Here is a 19121-nt window from a genome sequence, read left to right as displayed (position 1 = left end):
AATGAATAGAAGTTAAACGAGAAAAATAGAGTACAACAAAAGTCAAATCACGTGCTTTCTCACCTGATTCTGTAACGTTAAAAAAAAAACGCGTTCACGGATGGACAGGGTTGAGGGAGTCCTCTTCAGTTGAGGGAATCATCTCGAGTCATAAACGATCTTTGTACTCACCTGTCGCTAGGATACTTTGCCCTCCTCTGCAGTCCAGCGAGTCACGTTATTGGTGGATGAGTGATGGGGGAAGTGCTGTTGCTCTGGAAGTTTGTTACCTTCTGCCAGTAAAAAGTGTTGAACCCGAAACAAAAAGAAAAGAAAGCGCTATTATTTAGAGAACTGCGGCTAGTAGAGTAGAAAAGTTAACCTTATTGTGATTTTTATTTTTCAGGAGTCGTATCGTTCCGTCATGGAGTTTGGTGAAGAGTCGTCGCCCGCTCTGGCTTTCGAGAAGGACGCGTTTGAGCTCACGGTTGAGGATGTGTATGACATTTCGTATGTAATCGGACGAGATTTACTGAAAATAAGCAGCACAGGGGAAGAAGTGTCGGATTTACAGTTCAGAATAGTGCGTGTGTTGGAAATGTTTGAGACTTTGGTCAACAAGTACAACTTGTCTCTGGAGGAGCTTAAAATGGAGCGGGACAACCTGAAGAGTGAACTGGACAGGATCATCAAGGAGAGCTCCTCTGGGCAGGGCACGGTGAGTCTGTCATGTACAGTTGAAGTAAAATTGTCAGACATAAAGTGGACGTTTAGAGATGCTTTCCTGTCTTCCATTACAGCAAACAGCGGGCCCAAACCAGCTGCTGGTGGACCTCACAGACCCCAATAGACCGCGCTTCACCATGCAGGAGCTGAAGGAGGTCCTGCAGGAGAGGAACCAGCTCAAAGCTCAGCTCATGGTGGCTCAGGAGGAGCTTCAGCTCTACAAGAGGCGAGTTACTAAAGTCTAAAGTGTTTTTTTTTAATTCATGTCACCCCTTTTGCAATAAAAGTGCATTATATTGTGTGTTGTCCATCCCCATTTACATACGCGAGTTACATGAGGAAGACGGCATGAGAAGCACCTTAATTACTATAGACCATTCCACGGTTGTAAACAAACATTGTAAATGGCCCCACGTTGATTTCCTGTTGCAGTGTATGTGACATCAACTGACAGGAAGTTAACAAGGGGCCAGGCTGTTGCTTAGCAATTGAATTCCATTGAAAATGTCTTATCCAATACAACAAAACTAACTACATCCTAAATAATAACCATATAGCTAAATCAACCTCTTTGACACAATGTCAACACATCTGAGCACTATAAGCTTGGCAAATACAGGATTATCTGTTGTATAAAACTGCATAAGGTAGTTGAGATGTAGATGACCTGTGCTGTTATAAAGCTGAATATTAGCCTCCAATTTCATTGCTACTTTGATCTTTTTGATAACACTGTTTCTAGTTTTGAAGAGAAAGAGATACATTCAATCTCATGTATGGCTTCAACTTGATGGTGTGGATTTTTGATGTAGGACACCTTCTTCACGTAAAACAACTTCAGTGACTATAAAGCTCTACTTTGTTGTGCAGTGGGATTCTACCACAGGCTGAACCAGCCATGGTGGAGGTGGATCTGGAAACACCAGAAGCTACAGAGCACAGTCCAGCCACGACAAACCATGCAAAAGAAGAGAAGACAACCATAGGCAAACTGTGAGTACTAGGATGGATTGCTTTACTGAATACAGTAGTATGAATGTGCAGACAACAAAGAAGTGATCTGAAAGACGTGGAGGAAGTAACATTTACTTTTTTAGGCTGTTTACCTCATATGGCAAGGTTTCAAGATAAATTTCATCAGCAACCACATGATGTTGAAGTAAGCTAGCAGGGAGATTGTTCTCACAGTCTGTCTCCTGTCTCCTAATTATATACTTGTGACCGAATGAATTCATGCTGATGCATTGCTGAGGATGTTTGCGTGAGTGCTGAAGGAGAGAAAGAGACAAGTTGGAAAAATAAGTGCGTCTGCCAAACTACTGCAGCCGTCAGTAATTACAGTCTGCCATGACACAATGTTGCTTTTTCGCACTGGGCAGTTTAACTTGTCTGTTCCATGTTCACTCCACAGCGCTTGGGAAGAAACTCCTTAAACTAACTCTGGACCATTTCTGTTTATAGGTTTTCATTCAGGCGAAAATAAGAAAAACCTTTCACAAGAACAGACCATGTAGAAGACAAACTGGATTTGTCAGCACATTTTTCTCATCATGTAACCACTTTTATATTGAAATTTTTTTTTTTTTTTTAAACGATGTCTTGGGTCAATCTAACAAACTGTATTTTGTACATGAAATTTGAACCTAAGATGGTTGATAGTAATAGAGTTTCTGTAGTAGAAATATATAATACAAGGAAGGTTTGGTGAGGATATGAAATAAAACTGGAAAGTATTATCTAACTAGTGTTGGAGATTATGCTGAATGCAATCACTCAATAAAGTTATTTATAAGCTTTAAAATGTAATTTTATAAAATCAAAATTAAGTCTTTAAGGCACTTCTTGTTGGTCCAGTAATCCTAAACATATTTTCTTTCACTCTAAACTATCAGCTATCAAATAAAGAAAAGAGTTGTTCTGGCATACAATGGAAATGTAGTTGAAAGACAATATGCACTGTGTGAACAGTCACAACATCTGACATACATTTTTAGCCTCACTTGTCTTTCAGTCTTGCAACCCCTTTGCAATACAAAAGCTTTGTCTTTAACTGCAGTGTGGGGCGGATGCAAATATGACATTGGCTAGCTTATGGGTTAAGGCGCATACCATTTAACCACAACATTCTAGGCTCCCTCCCAGCCCAGGACCCTTGTTGCATGCTATGGCCCCCTATCCCCACATTTCCTGTCCTCTTTCAGACCACAAGGTATCAAATTAAGATAAAAATGCCCAAAGTAAGTGGAGGAGAGTGTCATCTTAGAGCACCACATTTCATTTAGGTCTCAGATCTTCACCATTAACCATGCCACAGATGGAATGAAAACTCAAGTGTTTTATTCCTTAATTTACAGCACAGTTAATAATTTACAATAGGGAAATTGAATTGTCAATTATATTCATTGCAAAAGGAAACCCCATGAGGAGAAATGCCCTTCAAGCTTGCATCAGTCTGCTACAATTAGATAATAAAAAATAAAAAAAATCTCTATATAAAAAATCATGATAAAAACAGTTGGAAAAATACACTCATGAGTTGACGCATTAGCCCCAATTTAAAACAAAAGTATTTTTTTTTTATACTTCATATAAAAGCATGTTGAGGACTACTCATCTATAGCATCTTTTACATAACGCTGAATAGGACCAGCACCAATTCATCTAAAATATGAACATTTGTGGTGGAGGATTTAGTATTTGAGCCAAGGGTGAGCCAAGACTGAGGCTTTACTCCGATCACCGTAGTCATACAGCAGCTCTTCCTCTGCTTCAATGTCTCTGGAAGCCACCAGAATCAGATGAGGGGTACCGCTGATGGGGTGAAGCCTAGTTTGGCAGTTTCCAGTTTTACTGTGGTTGATCAGTCTTCCAAGCCGGCTTGTTTCCTCTGTAGCGTCCACACTAACACAGAAACAAATAAAGATTTACTGTCATTAAAAACACAAGACCGGTATCCAAACTGGATGTCAAGAAAATGTTAAAAGGTTTCATTTTTAAGCCTACTGCAACCTTTTAAAAAAATATATATAAAAGTCCCATGGCATGAAAATTTCACTTTTTTTTTTTTTTTTAACATTAATATGAGTTCCCCCAGCCTGCCTATGGTCCCCCAGTGGTTAGAAATGGCGAAAGGTGTAAACTGAGCCCTCGGTATCCTGCTCTGCCTTTGAGAAAATGAAAGCTCAGATGGGCCGATCTGGAATCTTGCTCCTTATGGAGGTCATAAGGAGCAAGATTACCTCCCATTTCTCTGCTTTGCCCGCCCATGAGAGACAGAGAGAGAGAGAGAGACATCATGGTTTGCAAACAAGCAAAGTGGCAGTTGGTCAAGGCCACACCCCCGCCCTCCACCTTGCCCCCCTCTCTCCTCAATAGCATTTAAAGCTACAGACAGAAATGGCTTGTCCTGAGGAAAGCTCATTGTGGGACTGGCTCTAGTGGCTGTAATTCTGCACCAAGGCTGAATTTCGGGAAAGAGACTTCAGATATAGTATCAGGGGACCACTAAGGCCTATATAAAAGCATCCAAAAAACAGCATGTCATAGGACCTTTAACAAATCTTAACCCAGTTAACAAATTGAAGAAAGAAAATGAATAAAATTAAGTGTGAAGCCCAGCATCAATCATGTTTCAGAATGGGGACATTTGGACTTACCAGTACGTTTTGGATTGATACTGGAAGTAGTACATGTAACAGCCTTTTTTAGGATCCAGAGCATACTGGGCCTCTTTTATTTTAGCCTCAGCTAGTTCCAGTAGATCTCCATGGTACTCCACGACAAACTCTCCCTTTTTGAAGCGCTTGACAGCAAATATCCCTCTTCCTTTTCCTTCTATGTGTTTGATCTGTCGACATTCAAAAGCAACAAAGTGTGAAATTTAACAGAGTTAGTGATGGTGCAGGGGTTGCTTTACTACTACTTTCAACAATATTTAAAGTATAACATGGTGGTTAGGGATTGTCAAAATGAGAAACTACTAAGTATTAATCCATGCCGGATTAGATTACAGAGAAATTGTTTGCCTCTTTCGTGCCGATTACTGATCTACAGAAAATATTGCAAATGCCTACAGTGATCTAAAATATAGAATTCTGCCATTAAAGACCACTGATAAATTCTGTTGTTACTAAAATGATTTTTTTTTCTACTTACAGAAATGGCTTTACCATATTAAAAGGGTAGTGGATAACTCTACAATGTGCTACTCTGTTGCCTGATCATTGCCGTGCGTTGTGCACATTAGCAAACATCAGATTGGTAATGGGAGCACTATTTAATAACTTTAATGTTATTAAATACATAGTGAAATGTGTCAAACACATTTGGGGCGCCATACATTTAAACCATTGAATGTTACCTGCAGTCCTTCTTCAATGTCATTCTTTATCAGGTCATCAATGTGTCTGTGTTCTTCACTCTGTTCACAGTTTGAATGTTATTGGGTCAAAGTCAAACTTTCTGTTATGGTGGAGTTGCATAAGCCTTATATCCTCTCAAAAAAAAACAAATCAGCATAAAAAGAAATTATAAATATCTTAACTGCAGATACAAAATGACGTGTTAACTTTGTGGAAAAGGCTTTAACGGTTAATAGTACAAACCACAAAAAGCATTTTTCACATACCGACCTTTAACTCTGCTTTAGTTTTTCTGTTACTCCGTCTGATGGGATAATAGTCCGTCACCTTTCTGTTTTGGGAAGTTTTGTCCTCTGTCCTGAAAAGAGAAATATTATCAAAGTAATGAGATATCATGATTGTGCAACTTTCTGAGTCTCTTTTTTTGACATGGCTTTCTGCACTCACTTTTTTGCTCCGAGTTTTCGACCAGTTCTACTTTGAGGTTTGGATGCTGAAAGTTTGAGGTCTGCTGCAGACCTGCCATTTGTGTGCGTGGTGGACTCTTTTTTCTCAATTTGGTCAGGGCCTTGTTCTCTGATCACATGACTGTGACAAGCCATTTCAGGCTTCTGCTCTTTAGACTCACAACTCTCAGATTTTATTTCATTAGGCAGGTCTAAAATGAGAAAGAAACAAAGAATAAAATTGACAGCTGCCCTAAACATTTGGCCTTAATCAAGAGTGAAAAAAAAAAAAAAAATAGTTAGGTTGTGTCATAAGATAGTGGGTCAGTGAACACTGCTACCATTCACATGCACCGGAATTTGTTTGTGGTACACATTGGTTTGTTGACCATACGTTTAACATAGGGATTACAGCAAAATAGCTGTGAGATCACATGCAGACGGAAATGACATAACAGCATTTCAGATTAGTTGATTTGAACAGTTTTAAAATTGAATTAGGTACTCGCCTTTTTTAAACTTTGGCGTGTCAGGATTAGTTGCATCAGATTCATTTCCTTCCTGGATCAGCATGCTTGAATTGTCGCTCAGAGGGGATCTAGGTTTGCTTGGACTCCGTAGACTCTGGAAAAATGACTGCACTGTGCCTACGCAATCCTGCAAAAAGAATTATTATCTACCTTGGCAAAAAAAATTATATTTAAAACCCTGTATCATTCACAGAAGTAAACTTAAAGACTTGTATAAACATTCAGCTAAATCTGAAGAGATACAATAAATGGTCATATTTTGTGAGGCTGTGTTTGGAACCATGCAGCTAGTACAGACTGTATTAAATGTCTTTATTTCTGCTCCCAACATGCATGTGAATTCAAGGTGCTTTAAATTTAGAAGATAGGTGCACATGTTCAGGGATGCTCTGTGCAACATTTTTTTTTCCCTTAAAAAGCGCATTGGAGCCAACAGAAAACCATGTCAACAGATTGCTAGCTGAAGACTTCACTGCTCTGCCTGCAAACTCCAACACAGGAATGATAAACATCTCCACGTTAGTAGTACCATGTCTGATTGGCAAGAGTATGCATAATAATTATTGGATAGTACATTAATAAAACTGTGTGTGTGTGTGTGTGTGTGTGTATGTATGTATGTATGTATGTATGTATGTATGTATGTATGTATGTATGTATGTATGTATGTATATTTTGAGTATGGATTTTATGGGAGCGTATATCATAATTTCAAAACCTTGTAGCTCACTGTAAGTCCACTTTGTACAATGCCAGTGTACATGTGCTGCTGGTCAAACAATTTCTCTAGCGACAAGGAAACACATCTTGACATCCTTAACGTTAAATTCAAGTTTCAGCTCTAAACCCTATAACAATAGCTAAGGTGTATAGGTGACGTTATACTTTCTTACTACACCTAAACCTTACCGTTTGGTTGGTTAAAAGGGCAGTGCGCAGCTTGGGGGTACATTTTGCTTATAGGGCTCAATACTGGCTTTTGGTTACAGCTGTTGCTACGACGCCAGCCAGGCTTAGGTAGTGACGGAGGCTGTAACCGTAACGTTGCCTTCCGAGTGGTGGGTGTAACACCACCGAATGTGGTTCTTACTTTAGTCGCCAAAACAAAAGCGTAAAATCAAACCAAACATACCTTGTTAGTTGTAGGTTTGTTTTCCTTTGTCTCCTTCCGTGAGTTGACTTTATGTTGAACAGTGTCCTCGGGCTTTTTATCGGTTCTTAGCACACTTTCCTTCCCTTTTATAAACATGGAAATAAATACACGTAAGCACTGCTGTCTAATTCACCCGACATTATACAAAGCCGACCATTACCGGAGAGTTTTTATTAGTAATCTTTAGTTAACTAATGTGTATTTAAAAAGGTGGTCCTCGGTTTACCCTTGCTAGCTAACTTTAACGTTACACATTAACTAGAGTAGCTTGTGTGACATGCAACCATTACTGAAACGACACATGAAACACATTAAAGTTTACCTTTTGCCATGTCCGTTCCCAGAATAACATTCAGTGGATGAGGAGTTTATTAAATTTAGCCTTCTGTGTCCTCACTGTGCTTAGCTAATTCACTGCTTCTGTAACGACAAACATCAGACTGCTAGCTACACTGCGAAATAGTGCGTGAGACTGAGCCTGGTGGATTTAAAATCCGTACTGCATCTCTCATTGGCTGATTCGTCCGGGCAGGAGGGGCACGAGCATGAAAGTAGTTCTCTCATTGGCCGCAACCATTGACTGTAACAGTGTATGGCCGCAACTCTATAAAGGATGACCTCTCAGTCAGACGTGCCCGTTTATATACTGTCTATGCATGTGCCCCACCACAAACTCATCTGTAATCATGTGTTTACCTTGCAAAAGAGATTGATCTCAGTGGGATTACTTAAATTAAATAAAAGCTATGATAATTAACGCATTTCTATATGCCGAACATTATAATTGATAATAAAAAAAAAATACTGAACAGAAAGAAAAGCATGATTCAGTCAGTAAAATGTTCAATGTCCTATGACTTTACCTCAGCATGGGTAATAAATAAAAATCCATTTACAGCATATGTAGCCTATCATAATTTTTAACTATACTTAGCAAAAGGGTGTGGGTATGCCCACCTCTGGGCATACAAGGTCCCATGTAGCTGAAGGTTTTTTTTATTATTATTTCAAGGAGAAAATAGTTTAGTTTAGACTGTGAGAGTATTGAGAGTGAGACTGTGAGAGACAGTGGCATAGACAGGTCAAGTATTTTATGTTTAGCCCAAGAGGTTTAGATCAGGCTGACATCTAATGATAAGCTAATGTGCTACAAATTATCCCGTTAATATCATTAGTGCTGCCGCTGTAATAATTTTGATTTCTGTTGATCTGTGTTTTCAATATCAAATGAGCCAGCAGGAAATGCTCTAGTGTGAAACTGAGGCTACAACTTAACACTAACAACTTACTACCGGAAATGAGGTATGGTACATGATTTCATGAAATACAAACTGTATCTACGTCATCAAATAACATACTGCAGCTTTTACCTAAGCATATATCCTAATCATATTTACAGTCTATGGAGAACACTAATTCAATCACTGAAAGATGAACTATACACATCACCAACATTTGACAATATTTGATTTATTTTCTCGTTTTTTCTTGTGTCTTGTATTAGGTGATGTAAGTTGTATTGTAACTTTGCATGAAAGATGCTATACAAATAAAAGGCTAATTGGATTTAGAACAGTTGACAGTACCTTTCCAGGTTTTGTTATTCAATCTGCCTAAAGTACAGAAATATACAAGTATACATTCTATAACATTTCAAACAGTGTCATTTCCAGGTTTAGAGTCTGCAGCCAGCGCTTCTTTAAAGAGTTTTTTTCTCTCCAGATTCTCATTTGCCTTCCTCCTCTTCTCTTGTTTCCTCAGCTCAGACTCTTTCTTCTTTACAAGAACTTCACTAAGTTCTCCTTTATAAACAACATCAAGTTTCTCTCGCATAATTTCCCGTGCACGCTTTCGATTTATATCCACAGATCTGGTTTGATGGCACTGCAACGGTACAAGAAATTAAATTAACATCAATCACATAACTTTGGTTGACAATAATATCACCCTTCTTGGGTAGCCATAGTAGCTGTTCTTGGGCTTTTATCACAATTTCTCTTTCTTTTACGGCACTGAAAGGACTAAACTCAACTTTTTAAGTCAACATGGACAAGAAGTCCTTCAATCTCATTTACAATACAACTGGGTATCTGTGGATGAAGATCATGTAATTATTATCAAAAGCATCACAACAGCTACAGTACTAGCCTATGAGGTGAGGTTTTTCAACTGAGACTTGTATGGTCAAGAATAAGGTTACCGAGGTTGAAACTCAACAACATAACTCTGATTTGGGTCATTCATTCACCAAATATCTACTAGGCTACACATTAACTGAGAGATACCAGTGATGACACACAGATGGATTTAAAAATAAGATTAACCTTCACAACAATCCCACTGGGTATGTGCTTGAGCACCACACAGTTGCTGGTTTTGTTGGTGGCCTGTCCTCCGGGTCCAGATCCTCGCACAAACTGCTCTTCGAGCTCGTCCTCATTCAGGACAGGAAGGTCTATCAAGTCCTTTTTGCCGGCTGCCAAAACACATGTCGGTCCAGACGGGAGCGGCATTAGCAGTGGAGGGACACTGGGAGAACCTCTCCATATGACCCGACTGGACACACTGTACATACAGCTCATGAACTGGACAAGCCGCGACATGTCTTTAAATAAACATAGAAAGTGAACGCCAGCATTACATCGCTTTGTGTGTCACCAAACAGGTAATATCAATTATTTTATAAAAAACGTCTTACCATGTAGGCTAAGTAATAGCTCTACAGTAGGCTATTATATTTCCATGTCTGTTTCACGGTCGTGTGGTCTATGGTTTATGTTTATGTTCAGTCTTCATTTCTGCATTTCCGTCACCAGTCAGCCAATCAGCAGTTGTCGTGCTTTTCTTCGTGGCCAGGATAGCATGGTCTGTGTTGACCCTCTGCCGCCATCGTGTGTCGGTTCGGTGAACAAAACTCTAGCAGGTAGGAAACTGAGAACTTTTTTTAAGTTGGAGTTTCTCTAAAAGCTTTTTCTGGTAGACATTTTAAAAGGCATGACTGTGCGTGGATGGTGGTTACGGGTGGAAGATACTTAAGGTATCAAATTTGGCAGGGCCATGTTTACAATGGCAAAATCCCCCTGTTCAACGTTTTTGGAAGTTAGGTGCCTGATAATAACTTAATTAACAAACTATATATAGCCTATGTATTAGGGCTGCACAATTAATCGCTATTTTTTCGAAATCGCAATATGAACTAGTGCAATATCCACATCGCAGGTGTGCGCAATATTAGTTAATTTAATAATAATTTCTTTTTTTTTCAATGAAAATGAGAATAATGATACAAAAATGATCATTCCCCTCAATATCGTGACTCATATCGCAATTGCAATATCAGTCAAAATGATCGCAATTAGATATTTTTTTAATATCATCAGCCCTACTATATATAAACCTAATGCCCTTTCTCTTTCTGTACCATTATTTATTCACAATGCAACAAACTTGTATCGGCAATGTGGAAAATGATGCTTGTAAATTTCACATGAGCTCAAAGGTGTCCCAAAGTATCGCCCTGTATGTTGCTTGTCTGTGGTGTGCACATAAAAAGAGAGCATTTAGAGACTACAGTCGAACTGTAGTCTCTGGATACTGTACTTGTTATTCTGTACTCTGTACTGTTCTCTGAATACTACACTTATACTCCACTGTAAATTATATGAGGGTGTTACTGTGTATGTCAATATATTATGGTCATCATAAATGTACCCCACATGCCATGCCAGGCCAATGGCCATAATATTTTGTGTAAATACGCCTCCCAAGAGCTGCACACTCTACATCTGAGATGTGGTGTAGGAGATTATTTGCCCTTTTAGTAATGCTGATTATTGAGATTGATGCAGGTGATATGATACGGATGATGGTTGTTTATGAATGTCTGAAATGTTGATTTCAGTTGATATGCCTTTTTGAAGGCAGACATTTTGACTTGTCAAAACATTTACAATGGCTCCCTTCTATTCAACTCCCACTAAGCCATGACAGTGTGAAAGTGAGCCAGTATCAGGACCTTTAAAAACAAAGCAGCTAAATAGATTTGAGCCATCATTAATTTTATTATTTACACCTGTGATTTTATACTATGACATGTCAAAATGTCTTCTGTAGGAAAAGGCCTATTAATGGAGTGAAACATCATTCAATAGACTTTCCAGCCACAGTACAAATAAGGTTTTAACATACTGAGCATACAAAGCAGATAAAGGTGAAGTGTATTATGTTGCAGGAGTGAGAAGTTTTTTGGACGTTTTGATCCTTTTTCGGCTATGCAAACGTGTCACTGTTGGAATCATATAAAATGTATGAAATCAATTGTAACCATTGTGAATCAAAGCTGACTGCAGCCTCCATTATTTGCGAAGGACAAAACTATACAGACAATTTTCAAGTCTACTGGGAGAAGTGTTTCATAAATAAAAAATGAATTTTGGATGGAATAATATGAACCCTCCTTTTATCACTTACAAGAGCATCAGCACGAGTATTATGGAATACAATAATAGATTAATTACCACTTCACCTGACAGTACAGGTTAGCTGTTTTATTTATTAACTTTTCAGTCACCCTACACATTACATAACATTCTTTTTACATTGCTTTGCATTGCTTTACACTGCACAAGACATTGCTGTTGAATCAAATAAAGTAGCCTAAACTTTTGCCTTATTAGTTTCATTATTTGCAGGCGTCCATCACTTTAAGCAGTGGCAAACACTTGTGAAAGGAGAAGGGTATGTTGTAATTTCTGACGGATTCCTGAAAAAGTCCATGTTAATGTAATGATGATGCCCATTCAATGCTATATATTTATTGCAAAATAGTTATATGGCCACAACAATGGACTGTGATGTAATGCTTCCTGCTCTCTCCCTTAACAATGACTATAATGAGTAAATCAGGAAACTATGTAGGTCACCAGGAAAAGACAATCTCTCTGATGACCTGTGATGACATCTCTCTGAAATTGCGATTGGGGGAGGTGCACTTCTAATAACTTGAACTGTTTCTTTAGTGCTCATATTAAAACTAACTCTCAGTTTGATATTATGTGATTTTTATGTGGATCTTGCAAAAGACTCACCTTTCCAGTGCAACCTAAAGTATTTGTAAGAAATCTGTTTTATACATTTGTAACATTTTCTTGGTCCACAAGAAAATGATTTTGCATAAAGAGTTAATCCATACTCTAGTGTGTGCAAAGCTTTTCAGTTTGTTCAGGATTGGCCATCATTGTTTTCTGGTAAGAAAAAAACAAAAGAAGAAGAAATGCAGGTAATGATTTCTCTGATAGATACAGTACAATGATAAAATATTATCTATAATTAATGTAGTAATAAACTATATTACTAAATGTATAAAGACTTTGAAGTGCTGTGCACAACTTAAAAGAGAATTTACCAGTAACAGGTTTCTTGCAGTGTTTATGTTAAGTTCTTAGATATGCCTCAAAGTTGGTTGTGAAATATTTATGAAACATTTTCATATTTTATGCATATGCAGAATTTGATGCAATGGTCAACATCTAATCAATGACCTTCTTGAGGTCCCCACCATGCACCATTATATGAAAATAAATATATTTTCTTAAATGTTTCCCCCTCCAATCACTTCACTTTGTTACTAATTGAGTTAGATCGTGACAATAAATGTACAGTATCAGTGCAGATAAATACATAGACATATGAATACGGATAAACTGAGTAAAAGTAGGTTTGTCTATTACCGCATATCAGGCTATAACAGTGTGCATGAATGTAACACGACTGCTATACATTTACCTTTGTAACTTTACATCCTATAATAAAGCCTCTGCCTGCGGAAATACGTAACCACTTGTGATACCACCAAACATTTCCTATACCACTTTAGGGTTAGACCCCGTTTATATACGGTCTATGGTTAGACCATATACTCCGCAGCCAGCAGGGGGCGCCCCATTATCCAAACTGCTCGTCTAGATGGCTGGATGAGTCTGAGCTTCGTCAAGCTAGCAGAGAGAAAGACACACACCGGAAGATAGGCGACTAACGCTTCAGAAATACTAAATGATGGGCTGCTGTGTAGTTTGGTGGAAGAAGTATTCAGATCAAGTAAAAGTACTAATACCACACTGTAAAAATACTCTATTACAAGTAAAAGTCCTGCATTGAAAACGTTTCTTAAGTAAAGTAGCCTAAAAGTAAAAGTCCAGAAACTGGAAAGGATGAAAACATTTCTGTGTTTAATCGGCTGATAATTTCAGCTGTAGGCCTACTTGTTGGCTAGTTTAATTTACAACAAAACATCGTATTTTATACATGTGTTTTGTGTGCAAAAATCTTGATTTACAAGTAGGCTAACTCAACTAAAGCTGTCAGATTAATGTAGTGGAATAAAAAGTACAGTAGGCTATTTCTCTCTAAATTGTAGAAGTAGAAAGTGGCATGAAAAGAAAAGACTCGAGTAAAGTACCTCAAATTTGTACTTGAGAAATGTACTTTAGTACATTTAGTTACATTCACTGGTAGTATTTATGCACACAGTATTTATTTATAACGTCCTAATAAAGTCTCAAATGAGAGCACTTGTAGGATGGGTGCAATCGGCATAGTTCTGTTAGGTGTAGCCTGACATCTTGGACATGTGTGTGTAATTGTTGTTTTAGAAAACAAACAACAAATGTGTGTACACGCTGTTTTTGGACCGATTCAACGTTTGCAACTTTAAAAACCAAAAATAGTAACCATAGGCTTATATAGTCTATGATTCAAACGCGCAGTAAGTCAGACTTTTATTTAGAAAATTGTACCGGAAACCTCGTTATACTGGGTTTACTTGGCAGTATTTTGTGTCGTGCCTGAAAGGACTGTGAAGTCTTGCAGCCGCTCAGACTTGAGGAGTGACAACTTAACGATGGCGGGTGCTCTTTATCTGTTTGCTCTAGTTCGCTCTTTCCGGTTCTGTGGACGGGGGCGACAGCAGCTGGGCTGAGCTCGCAGCCACACTTTCAATTCCCTCGCTAGGACGATCCCAACCACCAACTCCTGCGAGGGTAGCTTGGATATTCAAGGACATTTTAACGTTACTATAGCTACTTTGGCCTTTTCTGTCGATTGAGGAAATCCAGCGTGTGGTTCTCCGGCGCAATGATGTGGCCAGATTTTGTAAACACGGGCAGAAACGGCGGTTAATATTCACTGTGCAACACTCCCGAGCTGATGATGTTTGTCTTCGTCTCATCTTTACATGCCGTACCCGCACCCCTTCCTCTGCTGAAGGGCCAAACACACGGCCACGTAAAGGACATCATTTGCTGACTTTCGATGCGTTTTTATCTCAATTATGGCATCGTTTCCAGACCTCAAGTCGGCGGCTGTTTCGTGCTGAAAGAAAACCGTGTTACTGGTGAAAGTAGTGACCCCGAAATCGCGGAGAAAAGGCCAGTGAACTTTGATATGCTGAGTGCTGGATTGTGGCGAAGCCAGAGGTGCAACACTGATGTGCATCAGGTCCAGGTATGTGATGAGCATTGCAAGCCATCAATCTGTCATTACCGTGCTGCCATGTTGCTAGGTAACTAAGTGACGGGTGGGTTTACTCCAGTTCAATTGTGATCATCCCCCTTCCAGAAATGCAACAACATCAAGTTTTTATTTATTTATTTATTTGTTTACATAATGTGCTATACAACAGCTCAACATCCTATTTGTTTAGACTCACTCCGTTGTTCTGCTATGGCCCGAAGAAGTGCAGCATATTTTTCTGCTCTCGTGCCTTGTCCCTGTTTCTGTCACATGGGCATGCTTGTTAAAGCTGGTGAAATGCTTCTCTCTCTTTCCTGACTGTAAGCTGCTGTTATACTGTGCATCTAATAATGTTAAAATACAAATGACTGGAATCACTGGTGTTTTTGTTTTAGGCTTAATGTTTTTTGTCCATTGGTGCACTTTACAATGATACCCAGGTGTGAGAATTTATTCACGCCCCTGCTGCTAATATCAGCATGTTTGATTAACCATGGGTATGACCTCAGCCAGAAGGGTCACTTGGAAATTAAGGAGAACCCTTTTTTTTTTTTTTGAGGTTGCAGTCAGCTGGTTTTTGACTTAACTAAAAACCTGCACGCCACAAGCTTGTTTTTTGTATCCCTCCCGGCCTATTTCCTTTTCAATACAACTTTATGAGTTTTAGCATCAAGAGTCACTCCACTTGACTCAGCAAGGCCTGGGTGAGTCATTGACTCTGAGGCTGTGGCGTCTCTTGTCCAGATGATGGCTCTGCTATGGGGGCAGGAACTGCTTCACAAACACTCCACTGTGACCCCCTGCTTTATGTCTTTGAAATAGGACTGCAATCTGAGACTAGTTTTGAGATGCATCTGTGCTACTGATCTGGGCCTCAGCCTTAGAAGAGCGATTTCTAGCCTGCGCTTGGAGAAAGTTGATATATAAAACAAATTACAGGAAACACATACGAGATAGGTTATTGTGTTGTTTCTGTGCCTGAAGAATATTGAACTAATATGCACTCAGGGTGCAATCTCTTTAGACGTGTTAAAACTTGCGTCCTGCCTCTTTGAAACCAACAGTTGTGGGGGTTGTGGAACACACTCGGCATCAGCTGCTCGTGATCTTAAAGATTACATTGGTTTTGTCATTTTTGAATAACATGAAAGCAGAAATTGGAAAAGTGAAGTTTGTAAAACAAGTAGATTTCGTGCACGCTGAATTATAGGCAGATTGTTCTCTTCTGAGTCACTTTTGGTTTTTGACTTTTAGACATATGTTCCTCTTGATCTGAAACATGTATAGCTGCCTTTTTTGCTGATTTGTAACAATTACCACACAAAAGCTGTCGGTGACTAGCAGGATATTTCCTTATGCCATTTGTTTCACAAAGAACTGCACCATGAACACGTTGCTGATTATCAGACCATGCACTTCAGTGACGGAACAGGCCTGTTCCGTCACTGAAGTGTTGGTCTGATGATTAAGGGCAGACTGCTTGAAGTGGAGGCCATCAATATCAGCATCACTGATGACCCAGAATTCAAATCTTCCTCACGTGACTGTGCACCGTCCTCTTTACCAGTCATACGGGTTCTAACCTTTAAGAAACTGTGGAGACTTCTCTACTGGAAACTTTGCAGCTACTCAAGGTATTTGCCTAACCAGTTTTCTGGTGGGGGATATCCTTTCCTTTTAACTTACATGAATACACACATATGCTACATGGGCAGGGCTGTCTTGACAATGCAAATTGATAAATCTAAACAGTGACTTTAAAACTTGAGAGAAATTTCTTAGCTTAGTCATGAAAGGGGAGAGAGAGGGGGGAATGACATGCAGCGAAGGGTCTTCAGGTCGGAACCAAACCTGTGGCCACTGTGTCGAGGACTGAGCCTCTGTACATGGGTGCGTGCTCTACCAGGTGAGCTAACCAGGCGCCCAGAAATGTCTTTTTTTGTCATTAAAGACAATTTATTCATACATTTCAAATTGTAGCTAAGTAAATTAAAGAAGTACAAATGAAAAAAGTAATTTTATGAAATTGTCTTAGTATGGCCTTAGTATGTTGTTTAATAAAACGAGGTGTTTATTGCTCACCTTCTGATAATATTGGCCTTTATGTTAACACTGTTTTTTTTTGTTTTTTTTACTGTATGGTTTTTGGTCAGATCAAATTTAAACAGTACAATCAGTATGAATTAACAAAGCAAAGAACGACACAGACGTTTTATTGCAATGTACACTTTCTATGTTAACAACAACAAACAAAAACATTTCCATCGTCGTTTTTACCATTAGAACACTATGAATTGTTGGTAATTCTCTCAAGCACGTTTTGCAGACATGCAGAAAGGGGCATATAGTGCTCAAAAAGTCAGAGAGCTCACAAGCACTCACTGGTTTTACCCTCGAGGTTTTACCCTCGAGGATAAATATACATTGTGGCTATATTTGCAAGTCTGTGAGTGCAGACATTTGGACTTGGCCATGCTGTTTTAACTCTAACATGTCTAAACTCTAGTTTCATTGGCAGTACTCTCTCATTTTGATTTTTATCTTCTCCTAAGGCATAACATTTTTTATGTTTTAGGTCAATAAGCTTCTTTTTAATGTGAATTTGTCTTTAAGTAAGTGCACCGACAGAAATATGTTGCCTATATTATTGTTATTTTGAGTAAATATAAGATTGAAACTAGGTCAACGTTAAATGTATTTGGGATCTGTAGTACCTCCCTCAGAAAGCCGCTCACTGGAAGACTATGTTATTAAACAAGTCATTTCGACAGATATTTATCCAGTATAAATATTGTACAAGTTATTTCCTGGAAAATTATATTTGAAGCTTTGGGATTGCAAATGTATTTGCAGCTATGTTCGTATTGAAGTTTGACACAGTCAAGAAGTTGAGTAAGAGTTTAGTGGTTCTTTTATTTCTTAAAAAACCATACATGGACTTTCACATGTTTGTCTGGTTTTAATCCGTAGTTCTGTATTCTGCTGCAAAGCATTTCTTAACTGAGGAGACATAATGCAATGACATGTTTTAAAAAACTAATCATGGTTCAATGCATCTTCAGTAAACCAAGAGATCTTACAGGAAGAAGCAGTTGAGAGGCTTAAACCTCATCATGCTTAAACTCTCAGGTGTCTTTCTTGAATCTAACACACCACATCAGGAGAAAAAAGTGCATGTGATTATGAATCAATCCATCAAATCAAATTGTCTGTACAGTTGTGAGTTTTAGACGTAGCTGGTAAAGTTTTTTTTCTTCCATGTTCACCAGTTGTATTTTGTTTGTTTGTTTTAAGCCAGTGCTAAAAGCAAAGTGGAGACATTGTGATAATAACCTTTTTGATAAATAAGGATTCGAATTTCTAATTGCACTCAGATGCTAATGTTTGCTCATTCTTGTCATACATGTAGCTTCCCCTAAAACTAAAATTAGCCACCATTAATGTTATACAGTTACAGGAGCCTGACAACCTCCTGATGGTCAGGAGGGGAAAGCTGTGAGAATATGTAAATATATGCTGTATGTCTGAGTGACTGTGCAATGAATATTTCCTGACAGAGAAGCCTGTAGCTTACAAACATGTGTTTGAGTATTCTTAGCATTGTGTGGAATCTTTTTTTTTATTCTTGCATGTGACAGGTTGTCTCTTCTCTTATTACAGCCTTCCGTTTTTTATGATTGTCTTACAGCATAATTCAACAATCCTGTTGCTAAGTGAGAGTATGTAGCCATTTTAGTCGAGGAAACAAGAAAATACGCATTTCCTGTCAGTTAAAGTTGGAGTGACGTATGCAGCTGCTCACCACATTTTTTCGTTCAGTGTCTGTACTGTTTGAACTGCTTATCAGATGTGATTGGTGTCACAGGAAGAGCAGCGAAAAATCAGGTACAAACACCGTAAAGTGAGCTATGTAAGGTTTTTTGAGGAGAGTTAACTAGGGGGTAAATAAGTTTGAACATTCAGTACGCTGCTGTGACAAAATACAGCGTATAGTCATAACTTCACTTGCTTGTTTGTGTGGTAATTTGACATTTTCTTCATCTTGCTCCATCTCCATTGATTTAGTAAAAAAACGGTTGAACTGTTGTGTAATATTGGTGTTATCATGTGTAATTTCTCCATAACATTTAATACACTTTGGTTGTTTAAGCAGAGGAGTGGTATAGTTTTGGTTCTTTACTAGACCCGACTATGGACTGTTTTGCAAATCTATTGGATGTTGATCTCCTGTGTGTTGTATCCCACACACCATACACACAATCACTGTCACTCCCCAAGACAAGGGGCAGTCATAAGATGCAGTGGATAGTGACAGAGATTGAGCAGCTGTTCTTCACAAAACAGTGAAGAACAATTTTCCTTTTTTTTTTTATAATAATAGATTACTCAGTTCTTTACTTATTTTATTCTATCTATA

At 38.6% G+C, this 19121-nt stretch overlaps 4 protein-coding genes across 12 annotated transcripts in view; 2 read left to right on the top strand and 2 right to left on the bottom strand.

Annotated features, from left to right (window-relative positions):
• Positions 1-201: 201 nt before the first annotated feature.
• rilpl2 (Rab interacting lysosomal protein-like 2) lies at positions 202-2692 on the top strand. The gene is made up of 4 exons (XM_039803910.1): positions 202-697; positions 780-931; positions 1576-1698; positions 2167-2692. Exons 1-4 carry the CDS (start codon positions 404-406, stop codon positions 2186-2188), a joined length of 591 nt encoding a protein of 196 aa, XP_039659844.1. The 5' UTR covers positions 202-403; the 3' UTR covers positions 2189-2692.
• A 333-nt stretch (positions 2693-3025) lies between these two features.
• Positions 3026-7667, bottom strand: kmt5ab (lysine methyltransferase 5Ab). Of its 2 annotated transcripts, XM_039803908.1 has the most exons (8): positions 7518-7665; positions 7175-7278; positions 6022-6169; positions 5514-5724; positions 5337-5424; positions 5066-5125; positions 4362-4552; positions 3026-3606 (listed from the first exon to the last, which is right to left on the bottom strand). In XM_039803908.1, the coding sequence occupies exons 1-8, from the start codon at positions 7525-7527 to the stop codon at positions 3396-3398; spliced, it is 1023 nt and encodes a 340-aa protein (XP_039659842.1). In that variant the 5' UTR covers positions 7528-7665; the 3' UTR covers positions 3026-3395. The 2 variants fall into 2 exon arrangements, with proteins under 2 accessions (XP_039659842.1, XP_039659843.1); XM_039803909.1 differs by lacking the exon at positions 5066-5125 and having other exon boundaries at positions 7518-7667.
• A 978-nt stretch (positions 7668-8645) lies between these two features.
• On the bottom strand, positions 8646-10022 carry mtrfr (mitochondrial translation release factor in rescue). Of its 2 annotated transcripts, XM_039803911.1 has the most exons (3): positions 9894-10022; positions 9520-9800; positions 8646-9079 (listed from the first exon to the last, which is right to left on the bottom strand). In XM_039803911.1, the coding sequence occupies exons 2-3, from the start codon at positions 9796-9798 to the stop codon at positions 8849-8851; spliced, it is 510 nt and encodes a 169-aa protein (XP_039659845.1). In that variant the 5' UTR covers positions 9799-9800; positions 9894-10022; the 3' UTR covers positions 8646-8848. The 2 variants fall into 2 exon arrangements, with proteins under 2 accessions (XP_039659845.1, XP_039659846.1); XM_039803912.1 differs by lacking the exon at positions 9894-10022 and having other exon boundaries at positions 9520-9887.
• A 3998-nt stretch (positions 10023-14020) lies between these two features.
• LOC120560172 (membrane-associated phosphatidylinositol transfer protein 2-like) overlaps positions 14021-19121 on the top strand; it is a 45704-nt gene continuing 40603 nt past the window's right edge. For all 7 annotated transcript variants that reach the window (XM_039802412.1, XM_039802409.1, XM_039802414.1 and 4 more), the window contains exon 1: positions 14021-14695. The gene's annotated coding sequence lies outside the window, so the exon portion shown is untranslated. The remainder of the gene's footprint in view (positions 14696-19121) is intronic.

Source organism: Perca fluviatilis, chromosome 6 (assembly GCF_010015445.1).
Source record: "Perca fluviatilis chromosome 6, GENO_Pfluv_1.0, whole genome shotgun sequence".
Lineage (NCBI taxonomy): Eukaryota > Metazoa > Chordata > Actinopteri > Perciformes > Percidae > Perca > Perca fluviatilis.
The sequence above is the reverse complement of the archived record's forward strand: the minus strand, read 5'-3'. Positions and strand labels throughout refer to the sequence as shown.